Source organism: Erpetoichthys calabaricus, chromosome 11 (assembly GCF_900747795.2).
Source record: "Erpetoichthys calabaricus chromosome 11, fErpCal1.3, whole genome shotgun sequence".
NCBI classification, from domain to species: Eukaryota; Metazoa; Chordata; class Cladistia; order Polypteriformes; family Polypteridae; genus Erpetoichthys; species Erpetoichthys calabaricus.
In genome coordinates, this window is record NC_041404.2 from 106,299,891 (window position 1) to 106,313,377 (window position 13,487).

The 13,487-nt window shown below is 38.3% G+C and overlaps 1 protein-coding gene across 1 annotated transcript in view; it reads left to right on the plus strand.

Moving 5' to 3' along the window:
* Positions 1-396: 396 nt before the first annotated feature.
* LOC114642626 (galanin peptides-like) overlaps positions 397-13,487 on the plus strand; it is a 33,511-nt gene continuing 20,420 nt past the window's right edge. The window contains exons 1-2 of the mRNA XM_028791494.2: positions 397-650; positions 9,133-9,213. Coding sequence (XP_028647327.1) covers positions 9,133-9,213 — 81 coding nt within the window. The 5' untranslated portion in view covers positions 397-650. The remainder of the gene's footprint in view (positions 651-9,132; positions 9,214-13,487) is intronic.

Below are 13,487 nucleotides of genomic sequence, written 5' to 3' on the forward strand. Positions count from 1 at the left end.
TAGCGATCAATTCCATTAGTGTTTTCAGTGCTAATTTCCCTTTGCTATCGGCCACTTACACTCTTTGTGTGTTTCTCCCCATCATTCGCAAAGAATCAATTACTGAGCTTTTTGATCACCTCAAATCCTGTCATTGTGACCAAACAGGTGAACGAGTCTCTAGGTCAGATGTAATGAAACGCACTAGCTCTGTATACAAAAGTATGTCTCCTTTCGTCCCTTGTTATCTCTCGCACTCTCTATCAAAGCATAGAGATTTTTTTTCAAGACAATTACAGATAATTATACCCCACTAAAAGGATTCATTTTCTCGTCAATAAGAGTAATAATGCGCGTTAATGCTTGCGCACATCACTGTGGACCCTGCGTTAGGGCTTCTAGATCTCCTTCACTAAAACGCAACCTACTCCCTCTACACCTGTTTTTTTTACGTATAAATTAAGTAAGATAGCCCATATGAACCCCCCTTCTCTACTTCCACCCAAGACGGCTGAGTATAAACTCAGCGCATGACCCCCTCAGGCACCATAGCGCTTCGAAGATTCGTTTAATTTGCACAGCTGTCCCCGACTAACAGCTACGGGACGCTGAGATATCAAGCAGTGACCACGCACGGCACGTTAAACCCGCAGGACACCATCTTATCTACGGTAAGTGCTGTGTACCTTTTTTCTCTCTCTTTGTGTTCTGAGTTTCCAATTAAGCTGGTTATTTTATGTCTATGGGTTCATAAGAACAAACTTAAAAAGACCGATTGATCCAAAAGTGCACCAATAAAAGATAAAAAAACTATTTATTGTGCGCAAAGAAAGAAAGAAAACACTGCCTGTAACACTGTTAAAGTTATATATAAAATTAAACTCCACAAGGACCTCACTTCTGTGTCATTATTAATAATAAGTATGAAAGTGTACCAATTATGTCATTGAATTTGATTTTCAAAATCTCACGTCTGTTCTATGGATTGATGACGGCTGTGCATTATTTTCATTATATTAAAACTGGTAAAATTATAATACATGATTTTATTTTATGCTATTGTTAAAGATAATTTCAGTTATGTTAAATAATGTTTTATGATGTTGCAATTTTACAAAGCTATAACATTTTTTGTCTCTATTTTAATTGTATTACCATAATATCATGAGTGGTGTTATTTATAAGAAAAACCGCAGCACTATAATAGTTCTGAACAGAAAAGTTACTTATTTTTACATTGTTATCATTACAAAATTATTTCAAAAATTTTATTAGTATGAATGGCCCTGCACTTTAAACATGTTTGGTCTTAAGTTTGAGTCTGATCTGTCTTGAAAAGGTCTTTGTCATCTGCAAGTCTCCATTAGGCTGGCACGTTCAGAAATATAAAATGATAATAGTTGGTTGAGAATATTGTTTTATTTTTGTGAAGTCTAAGTATGCATTTCTCTTGTGGTTATAGCATTCTAAATAAGTAATTCTCTCAGCAGTAACTCCCCAAAAGCATTAAATAAATAGATTAATAATATGCTTTTGTAGGACATGGAAATCTTTAACAGGGATAGTACATCACCTTAAGATTGACAAAACAATGTCAAGTAAATGGTTAAAAGGTGATAACTGGTTACAGATTAAATGTAGAATGCTGCACACAAGTGGTTATTAGGTTATTTTTAATACATATGTATGATTGTCAGCAAATAAACTAGGAATGTGGATTGATATAAAGACAGCATACAAAACAGTGTCAAGCAGTGTGCTTCCCAAGACATATTTGAGTAACTTTATTTTACCATTTTATAAAATTCTAATGTAGGTTTGCTTAGCTATCTTCTTGCTATAGTGCATTTCAAAATTGTTTACAGTTTGCTTTACATTTACTTACAGTTTTAAATTCAGAACTGCAGTATAGCATTGCGCTGACTTCCATTCTGCAAAGCCATTCAAATCAGGTACATCCATCCATCCATCCATTTTCCAAACCGCTGAATCCGAACACAGGGTCATGGGGGTCTGCTGGAGCCAATCCCAGCCAACACAGGGCGCAAGGTAGGGAACCAATCCCGGGCAGGGCACCAACCCACCGCAGGACACAGAAACATTCATTGTATGTAAATATATCTACATTTTTGAAATATTGTAATTTTTAAAAGCATTAAATATTAATAGCCCAAAATTCCATCCATCCATCCATCCATTTTCCAACCCGCTGAATCCGAACACAGGGTCATGGGGGTCTGCTGGAGCCAATCCCAGCCAACACAGGGCGCAAGGTAGGGAACCAATCCCGGGCAGGGCACCAACCCACCGCAGGACACAGAAACATTCATTGTATGTAAATATATCTACATTTTTGAAATATTGTAATTTTTAAAAGCATTAAATATTAATAGCCCAAAATTCCAACTGTTTTATATCAGATGACAACTGAACTGCACCGTTACTCTCTGTAATGCATCACAGCACACGCACACAATAACAGCACTCAGTTTATCACTAGCAATGACACATCAACTCCCAAGGCACAGTATGAACCATTATAAGGATGCCATGAAGGGAAGAACATATAATTGTTGATCAAAATGATCTCTATAGTTGTTAGAAGTTATCAAAAGGAGTCAATCTAATCAAACATTTCTGTGCCATACGAAGAAGGGAACTGGGCAAAATGAAAGGCAAAGGATCAGTAAATGATATTTTAATAAATTAAGGGTAGACAATTCAAATTAAGTAGCCCAAGGTAACAGAATGTACTATACAGTAATGACAGCACAGTCTTGGTCAACAGAAGGAATTTCTGAAGCATGAAAATGAAAGAGATGTATACAATTCAGAAATGATGATACCTAAGAATCAAACTTGCCTATGAACAAATTACTGAGATAAAAAGCAGTGTCTCCAAAAAGGAAAGATGAATTTAAAAAATCTCTGTTAATATGTTACAGATTACCAGAGGAGGCCTTAGGGATGTGCGGGACATGGGGCTGACCAACCCCACACGGGGCCGGTTACATCAAACACTGTTACCGGTATGTGTGGGCTGTATAAAAATTGCGAGCGAATTTAATAAAAATGATGTTAACATTCACCGGATTTTCTCATTACAGTATTCAGCTATTTTTTGCAAGATAACACACGGACTTTATCAAATATAACTGGAGCATATAATTTGACAAATCCGCTCGAACGGGACACACGGACCTCAAAAGAGGGGCCCCCTTGACACCACTTGCCACCCCCAAACACTACTCTTGCAGATTACAAAATTAATAACTTGAATGCTTTTACATTAATAAAGGAAACAACCAAAAATACATTCTTAGTTTCTATTCAGTTCCATTTAATCCAATAAGGGGCACCGAAAGCTATAGTGTATACCCGTAGTACCAGGCACAAAGCAGGAACCATCCTTGGACAGGGCAACTGCCTTTGGCAAGACAAAACCCTCCACACACCTGCAGTTTCATGGACAAATGCAGAGTCTCTAGTCACCCTAAACTGCACATCCTTTGGATGTGAGAGGAAAATCAGACTGCCCAGAGTACAACCTGTACAGTTACAGAGACAAACTGCAAAATCTGCATAGGCAATGACAGAGCTGTGAATTACCAGTAGTAATGATTCCAGTGTGCTGCCTAGTTGAAACCTAACATTTAGAAAATAACGTCTAAACACATCAGTTTGAAACTGTTTACTGCATTCTTTCTGAAAGAGTTTCCCCAGTGTTAATAATATGAATGACAAGTAGTCAAATAATTTTATGAATTATTTCAAGTACTTTTATGAAATTATAAATCATTTGCTTAAATACAGTATATTAGCAGTAACATTTGAAGTGTACTACAGTCTCCAATTTCTCCAAAATACAAGTTGTAATGTTGTTCATAAGACCACATTTCTCTTTCAAAGTGAAATATTCACATACATAACAGGAAATAAGCTATATCTACTGACACTATTTAGATCCACTATAGTAAGATCTTTGACTTTTCCTTTAATGTGTAGCCTACTTTTAAAGGCCTCGTAAGGAATCAATAAACAAGACTGCTACTTACATCTTCACATGCGGTTATGAAGCCACATCTTCATCTCATGTAAACTCATGTAATTATAGATATGGGTATTTTTATTTTGATTTGAAGAGTTTTATTAAGTGTAAGATTTTACTCGTCATGCAACCATTGTTAATCCAGTAGTGATGTTTATGTTAGATCTTAATGTAAATTATGGGTCAAACTATAATACTCACTCACTCTAACAGTGGGCTTTAATATGTTACACTGTAGTTTTCAGGAAGAACATTCCCCTGAAATACTTTCTTCCAACTTTAAAATTAGACATTACAGGAAGCAAGACTTTAGCATGTCTGATCATATCACTATAGAAATGACGGGGTAACATCAACTGAGCTTTATTTTATGTAGCATTAATACAGCCAATAAACTAATCAGGTGACCCCTCACTGGATGAACAATCACAATGAGATTTGCAAACCAGGAGAAATGGAATACAAAGTAAAATACCCTAAAATGTTACCATAAATTACAAAATCATTTGGTATGAATGATAGATAAAAAAAGGCCCCTAGACTATGCAAAGAGTCTGCAAAGACCTAAGCATCCAATTCATATTTTATAAAGGAGTGGAATGTACATACAGTAGGTGTTGAATTACAGTACAAGTTAATAATCTATACAGCAGAGTCTGAATAGTTTACTAGGTACAAAGCAGATATATTTTAAAGTCAGAGAGTAGTTTTTTTTCTGTGTCCTGGTCTAATGCTCTCAATGTGTTTAATTACTACTATCACTTAGTTGCAAAAGCAAAGAATTGTTGTCATTGTAAGAAAATGTAACATGCATTTTTGTTTTAACTTACTGACCTTTATGTTTTTCTGACAAAAAAAGGAATCAAAAACATTCCATTTTTTTCAACAAGTCTGTAATAGATATCAAAACATCAGCATAAATACAGTGGGAAAGATATGTCTAGGGTCCACTGCTGTACTAATGCAGATTTAGTACACATCCTTCTTGTGATATGTTTTGAAAGAGTCGCCAACACACAGCTCAATATTGCAAAAGGGACAGTAGAAGTGCATTTCTTTGTGTACTTTTCTTATATTTTTTCTGCTGCTTGTACATGAGAGGGTAAAATGTCAGTGCTTAATCTGTACCATCAACACTACCCATTGCGTTTTTGTAGGCTGTCACAGGGCTTAGTGACTTTCATATTTCCCCTGACATGAACATTGATAGTTGCTGTATTGTGAACAGTGCTTAAGAGGTTAATGTCTTTCTTATCCTTCCACCTGATTCCAATAATTTTTCCTTTTTGCCACATTGAAGCTTCACACCACTGAATTCACCAGGTATGTCATGATAGATTGGTCATACAGTGCAATATGCAACAGTTACACTACCTTTGTTAATGTCTGATATCCAATTCACATTGTCATCACTATCACTCGGTTCAATGGTTCAGTTTCAGTTTGTTCTAAAATTGGATTTACAGGTTTTCAGTTATACGCCATTGTGTGTTTTGGTTGAAAACTGTGTCCCACTCATGAGTATTGATGAGTTACCATAGAGTGGAAAAACACATAGTTCCCAAAAAATCATTAATATTTCTATGAGTATACTCTTTCCAGTGAACTCACAAGCATATAATAATAAATTAGACACCCTACCTTTTACCATAGCAGATCAGTTTAAATACCTAGGGGTAAATATCACAAGTAAACATAAAGCTCTTTATCAACAAAATTTTGGCGTCTGTATGGAAAAAATTAAGCAAGACTTGCATAGATGGTCAACCCTTCATCTCACTCTAGCCGGAAGAATTAACATCGTTAAGATGAATATCCTTCCTAAACTTCTCTTTTTATTTCAAAACATTTCAATATATATCAATAAATCGTTTTTTAAACAGTTAGATTCAATAATAACCTCATTCATTTGGAACTCAAAACACCCACGTATCCGAAGAGCGACCCTACAAAGACCTCAGGCAGAAGGTGGCATGGCTTTACCTAATTTTCAGTTTTATTACTGGGCAGCAAACATACAAGCCATAAAAACCTGGACACAAATAAATGCACATACACAGGCTTGGTCTGCAATAGAAGTAAAATCCTGTAGTACTTCTTTATATTCCCTGCTCTGCTCTCCAATAAATGAAAGTTATCGCAAATATACTAATAACCCAATTGTGCTTTACTCACTCAGAATATGGAACCAAATTAGGAAGCATTTTAAGATGGAAAATCTTTTATCAGTGGCACCTCTGCAAGGGAACCACCTCTTTCAACCTTCGCAAGTATATCCAGTTTTTAATACCTGGAAAAGTTTTGGATTAAAATGCTCAGAGATCTTTATATAGACAACATATTTACATCTTTTGAACAATTACGTTCAAAATTTAACCTCCCAGCTACACATTTCTTTTATTATCTTCAAATTAGAAATTTTGTTAAACAGAAATTGCCCGATTTCCCCCACCTTGCACCCTCCACAATGCTGGAAAAAATACTGCTCAATTCCGAGGAAACAAACACTATTTCCGCAATATATAAAATCTTATTAGAGTCCCTATCTTTCAAAGATCCAAGAGGACATTGGGAAGAAGATCTCTTAATCAATATATCAGAAAAGGAGTGGAAGGTAGCAAAGCAGAGAATTCACTCGAGTTCTATATGCGCAAAGCATAGAATTATTCAACTAAAAATTATATATCGAGCTCATCTGTCTCGCTTAAAACTGTCCAAAATGTTTCCAGGCCAGGATCCAACCTGCGAGCGCTGCAACCAAGCTCCTGCCTCACTGGGTCACATGTTCTGGGCCTGCACCAAACTAACATCATTTTGGACAAAAATTTTTAAGTGCCTCTCAGACAGCCTTAGTATCACAATCCCTCCTAACCCACTAACAGCTGTGTTTGGTGTCCTTCCAGATGGACTTGAATTGGAGAAGGACAAACAAACGGTGATTGCATTCACTACACTCTTGGCACACAGACTTATTTTGTTAAATTGGAAGAATCCTAATTCTCCTCTTATAAGTCAGTGGGAAACTGATGTTTTATATTATTTGAAATTGGAAAAAATCAAATTTTCAGTTAGAGGATCTGTACAAAATTTTTTCAAAACTTGGCAGGATTTAATCAATATTATTTTAGAATAAGAGAATTAACTATTATTGCATTTAACTCCCTTCTCCATCTCTTATTTATATAGATATTTACTTCTCCCCTTCTTTTGTCTAATGTTGCCTTATTAAAAAGCTTAAAGCAATTTTCCTTTAGCTAAGCTCTCCTTCTCAGGGGTGGGGTTTGATTTGTCTTCAAATTTGTTGGGTTATAAATTGATCTGTTTGTATGGAATGATTACAATGAAAATTAATAAAATAAAAATATTAAAAAAAAAAATATTTCTATGATGGTACAAAATTCCCTGCTTTATGCTGAACCAGGGCAAGACAGGCCCCACAAGACGATTGCTCATGCACAGCGTTTTGTTCCAGAATTGTAACATACTCACAGTCTCTGCCTGCTTGTTTCCATTTTTTCAAGTTATAGTTTGCACCTACCTTTTGTAACTGTGTGTTGTGCATTACTGACACACATACACTTAAGTATACACATCTATTAAAGTAAATAAATAATTTGCATTTATATAGCACTTTTCTCACTACTCAAAGCACTCAGCAATTGCAAGTTAAGAGCCTTGCTCAAGGGCCCAACAGAGCAGAGTCCCTACTGGCATTTACGGGATTCGAACCGGCAACCTTCCGATTGCCAGTGCAGATCCCTAGCCTCAGAGCCACCACTCCGTTCTTGAGAAGCAAGCTGGAAAAGGGTGTTATCTACTCTCTGGTGTAGCTGCGGTTCTTTCTAGCCGAAAAATTAGGCCAGAAAGTGAAATCGGCACAATAATGTACAACTGGCCCTCACAATGATGTTACTTTATATATCAGATGGCAGCAGAATAGAGTTCTATGTGTTTTTCAAGCTTTATACTCTATATAAGTTCATAACATATTAACCCGAGAGGACACTTGGGGCTCAATGTTTTTAAAATAGAATTCCAAGTCTGAGAGATGCTTCAGGTTAATGCCAAAGTTAAATCAAAACTAATAAGGAAGTGTGATCATGAGGCTGACCTTAGATGACAAGGTTAAAGTGCCAATTTTATTTTATGTCTTCAGAAATTTCAGATTGAAAAAATACACACCTTTCTAATCTGTGTCAAATTGTTTGTGCTAGCAGGTCTTTTTATTGTGTCCATAATGAAGGCACTAATTTACAAAAAGAACCCTGCTTTGTCAAAGCAGGCATCTGACCTTGTTACTGTTGCTGTTAAGACAGGCAGATACATGATCTCAAACTATTCGATGTTTAGAGTTTGGATTTGATATATGGGGATGGTCATACAGTTAAATATCCATCCATCCATTATCCAACCTGCTATATCCTAACTAAAGGGTTACGGGGGTCTGCTGCAGCCAATCCCAGCCAACACAGGGAAACAAACACAGGAAACAAACTCCGGGCAGGGCACCAGCCCACTGCATGGCGTGCACACACACACACACACACACACACACGCACACAAGGGACAATTTAAAATCACCAATGCACCTAACCTGCATGTCTTTGGACTGTGGGAGGAAACCAGAGTACCTGGAAGAAACCCAGAGAACCCGGGTCTCCTAACTGCGAGGCAGCAGCACTACCCACTGTGCCACCATGCCGCCCATAGTTAAATATACAATATAATTTAGTTTTGCATAGCCCAAAATCACACTAAGAGTGCTGCAATGGGCTTTAACAGACCCTGTTTTTTCACAGCCCCCCACAACAACCTTGACAGTATAAGAAAACAAGAAAAAAATTCCCCAAAAAAAAGCCCTCGTAGGGAAAAAATGGAAGAAAATAGTTAAATGGCCCAGGACTTTTAAACGTTTTGTAATGTGTGATTGAATAGGATAGTTTTGAACAGATCTTGACTTAGCATTTGAAGACACCCCATCTAGGATTTATTTGTTACAGGTAAACCAGTTTCTATATTTTTTGGATAAAAATATGCTTTAGATAAAAATAAAAAAGTTTTTTTTTCTCCACAGAAAAGTTACCTTCTCCCACTTTTTGTTTTAGATGCACAGCCCGAGGACACTGCTTTGTGCAACACTGATCTTGTATGGACTGGTATCTCAATCCCTTGGAATGACTTTCACTGTAAATATTATTTTTTTGTTTTTAGTTTGTTTGTCTTTTTTTGGGTGAAAATGGATATTGGGTCAGAGAGGAATCTGGTGAGAAACAAATACAATAGAGCATTAGTCTAAGATGACTGTGAGACATTGATTAATGAATCAGTCTTATACACTGAATTCATGTGTGGAGCATGTTGAACAGGCAGGTGATGCTAATTGCAGAGCAAGAGTGGAAACCTGGTGAATAGTCATGATACCCTGGACCTGCAGCCAAGCCTTTATCTGGAGCATCAACAGTCATGAACCAAGGATGGTCCAGGGCAAGAGAGACAGACTTTATAATCAGAACATAGACCGATTTTATTAAAATAGGGAATCAAAAGTTCAAAAATTATGAAAATAGAACAGTCCTATATATAGTTCAATAAACAGTGTAAAAAATAAATCCAATAAATTAAGTGCCATAAGATGTTTGAACAGTAAATCCAATAAATACCATATATACTCGCGTATAAGTTGGGTCTTGAAATCCGAAAAATCGATCATAAATTTTACACGCATTTAAAAATACGACACATTTTTTTAACATCTTCTTGCCTCTTCCAATCTCGCACCAGCTTCTCAAACACATTTAATTTTGTTTCAGCAGTGCAGTTACCAATTTCTTTTGCCACTTCAACAATTTTTAATTTAAAACCAGCTTCATATTTTCTTCTGATCGAATGCTCCATCATAGATAAGGGATGCTCTTACGATAAAGGTATATGAGGGTGTGAGATACAAAAAAACACAAAACAGTGCAAATGTCGCTTCGGAATAGTTCAGGTATTACCGTGGGGTCACGTAGGCACAATACATAGAGAAAAAAGGCAGTGTGCTCCGTGGTTCCTCTCTCAGGTGGGCGTTAGCATATCATAATCTCTGGACCAATAGTGTCAGTTTTCTGCATTTGACTTATACAACCGACATTATAAAATACCGGAAATAATATGGTAAAATCAAGCCCCAACTTATCCGTGTTTGAACTCAAACGCAAGTATATATGGTACATTAAAAACTTATATGGGGGAAAGATAAAACCATTTCATCGTTCCTTTGCTCACTCAGTCCTTGTCAGGACCATAGGACTCAAGACCGCAGCCTGCCTCATCCCGAACTGGCATCTCTCTCAGTCTCTGCAGTTCCCACCAGGTGTTTTGCTCCCATTCAGATGTCACTGCATCCTGATCCTCCCACCTTCAATTCATTCCAAGCGTGCCTCTCTTATCTCCTCTCCAAAGGTAAATCACCATATTCAGACTTTACTATAGAGCACTCAGACATGATCCTCTTTGAATAATCAGTCTGACTGATGCTGCCCTTTCCCTTCATTCATTGTATACCACTTGATACGGCAATTGCTATCCAAATTAAACAAAACAACCAACTCCTCTTTAATGCTAATCTGCTCTCTTTTACATTTCACTGACTTGGCTGGTGCCTGCAGCCCCACTGGCAATCATCTAATTCAGCTGGCACATGCTTTCACTCTACCGTTGTGCACCATCAAAAGCTAAAAAAACCTTTAGAAATCAATAAATTGAACAATTAAAACACCCTCAGCCTTCCTCTCACAATGGTCACAAATAGTGACAATAGTGTGGATAAGGCATTTCTTTCAATCAACAGTTTCCCATAACAGCATTTGCTGCAAAGGCAGTGTCAGTGGAAGAATTGTTGTGACTCAAAAGATGCTGGGTGGGGGGTTTCTTCACAGGTAGAATTTAAGGTGGCCCTACAGCAAATGCACTGTGCTCCCAAAATATGTCTCATATAAATTTTTTTTTTTTTTATCCTAAAATTTTTTTTTATGCCCACAACAAATAAATATCTAATCAACAAATATACAGCACAAATAAGAGCTGCTGCCTTACAGTCCAGGATTCACAGCCAGGATCCTCCCCACACCAAGTTTGTATGTGGGTCCGAGTAGGTTTGCTCCAGTTTACTTCCACAGTCCAAGGACATAAAAGTTAGGCGAATTATGTGTAAGTGTGTGTGTTCACTCTGTAGGGGTTGTTTCTGCCTGTGCCTGTTGCAAGCCGGGTAAACTCCAGTTGTCCCCTGATTGGATAAGTGGTTTTAGAGATACAATAATGATTCCTGCCAAAAATAACTGTCTCTAGTACATCATCTGCCCTTATAGAGGAGAGGTTGGGAACATGTACTATAGCACCTTGCTGCATCCATCATACAACGAACCACCTGGATTGGGACCCAAGGGCAGTAGGTGACACCGCAACACCACACTGGAACAGTGAAGTTTATTACGATGGCTGGAGTGCCACTCCTGCCACCAACCCCCAAGTTTTCCGTGTAAATTGGGAGACCTGCCTGCAGGGCTGGATGCAGATTAACATCATACCCAGGACGAAGTAATTCCAGGTTAAGGGCCCAATGGAGCAGAGTCACTTCTGGCATTATGGGATTCAAACCGGCAACCTCCCGATTGCCAGCGCAGATCCCTAGCCTCAGAGCCACCATTCCACCTTACCCATGTAATAGACAAAGAAATATTCTTTACAATTTCAATAACAGATTAATTTACTGTTTTATATTTAGCTTGGGATAGGTTTTTTCAATTTGTATATTTTATATACATTACTTTTCTCTTTTCGACATGGGATTGACACTCCTGTCAGCACACAGATCCTTAACAGTCAGTAAAAGCAACTGAAATAGCAGCAGAGCTTCTGCTTACTTGTGCCTCCTATACAAACAGTGATGTGGTGGTCTGAGGCAATCTCCATCACGTTACATATACCACTGTAAGAAAATATTTTAAAAACAAAAATGTGATATCTGTCTCTTTGAAAAAGCAAATAAGCATAAAATACTCCAGCTTTCATATCAGATAGCTAAGTCCCTGAACACACATGAACGTTATGCAATATATAAAGTGCCTATTTTGCAACCTTTTCTGTCACTTAAATATCATTAACATTTTCATAAAATTTAAAGATTTAAAGGTGAAAATGTAATTGAGCTGCACTCAATATTATAAATTTATATTATAAACAATTTACTATAACTGACATGGAATGTGATGTAAATAATTTATGTAGCAGTATTGTTGAGATTCTAAAAAATGTGATTTTGTTATGGTTTATGTGCCTTCCCCCCAAGCTTAAAAGACTCTGCCCATTGAATGGATGGCCTATTCCTTGCATCTTTTCCTGAATCATGCTACTGGGCTATAGGACCCCTGAACAGGATAATGTTTTTCTATGTACTGTTACTCCCATTGCTTTGAATCTGGGAATCAGAGATAAGCACACCAATGACACTGAGAGCAGACCAGTCAACCCCTTTAAGAAGGTAATTTAAAACTAGATAATGGTTTAAAAAATGCTGAAAAAACCTGCAATTAAAATTCAAAGTTCATCAGACACAAACTTAACCACCCCTGCAGTCTTTAGCCTGTTCATCGATATGGCGGTGAACCCAAGAACCAACTTTAATGGCCCCTGCGGTCCATTCAGGATCATGATGCAACACAAAAATAAAAGGATGTGCCTAAACAGCTAAATCCATCCATCCATCCATCCTCTTCCGCTTATCCGAGGTCGGGTCGGGGGGCAGCAGCTTGAGCAGAGATACCAGACTTCCCTCTCCCCGGCCACTTCTTCTAGCTCTTCTGGAGAATCCCGAGGCGTTCCCAGGCCAGCCGGGAGACATAGTCCCTCCAGCGTGTCCTGGGCCTTCCCTGGGGCCTCCTCCCAGTTGGACGTGCCCGGAACACTCACCAGGGAGGCGTCCAGGAGGCATCCTGATCAGATGCCCGAGCCACTTCATCTGACTACTCTCGATGCGGAGGAGCAGCGGCTCTACTCTGAGCCCCTCCCGGATGACTGAGCTTCTCACCCTATCTTTAAGGGAGAGCCCAGACACCCTGCGGAGGAAACTCATTTCAGCCGTTTGTATTCGCGATCTCGTTCTTTCGGTCACTACCCATAGCTCATGACCATAGATGAGGGTAGGAACATAGATCGACTGGTAAATTGAGAGCTTTGCCTTATGGCTTAGCTCCTTTTTCACCACGACAGACCGATGCAGAGCCCGCATCACTGCGGACGCCGCACCGATCCGCCTGTCGATCTCACGCTCCATTCTTCCCTCACTCGTGAACAAGACCCCAAGATACTTGAACTCCTCCACTTGAGGCAGGATCTCGCTCCCAACCCTGAGAGGGCACTCCACCCTTTTCCGGCTGAGGACCATGGTCTCGGATTTGGAGGTGCTGATTCCCATCCCAGC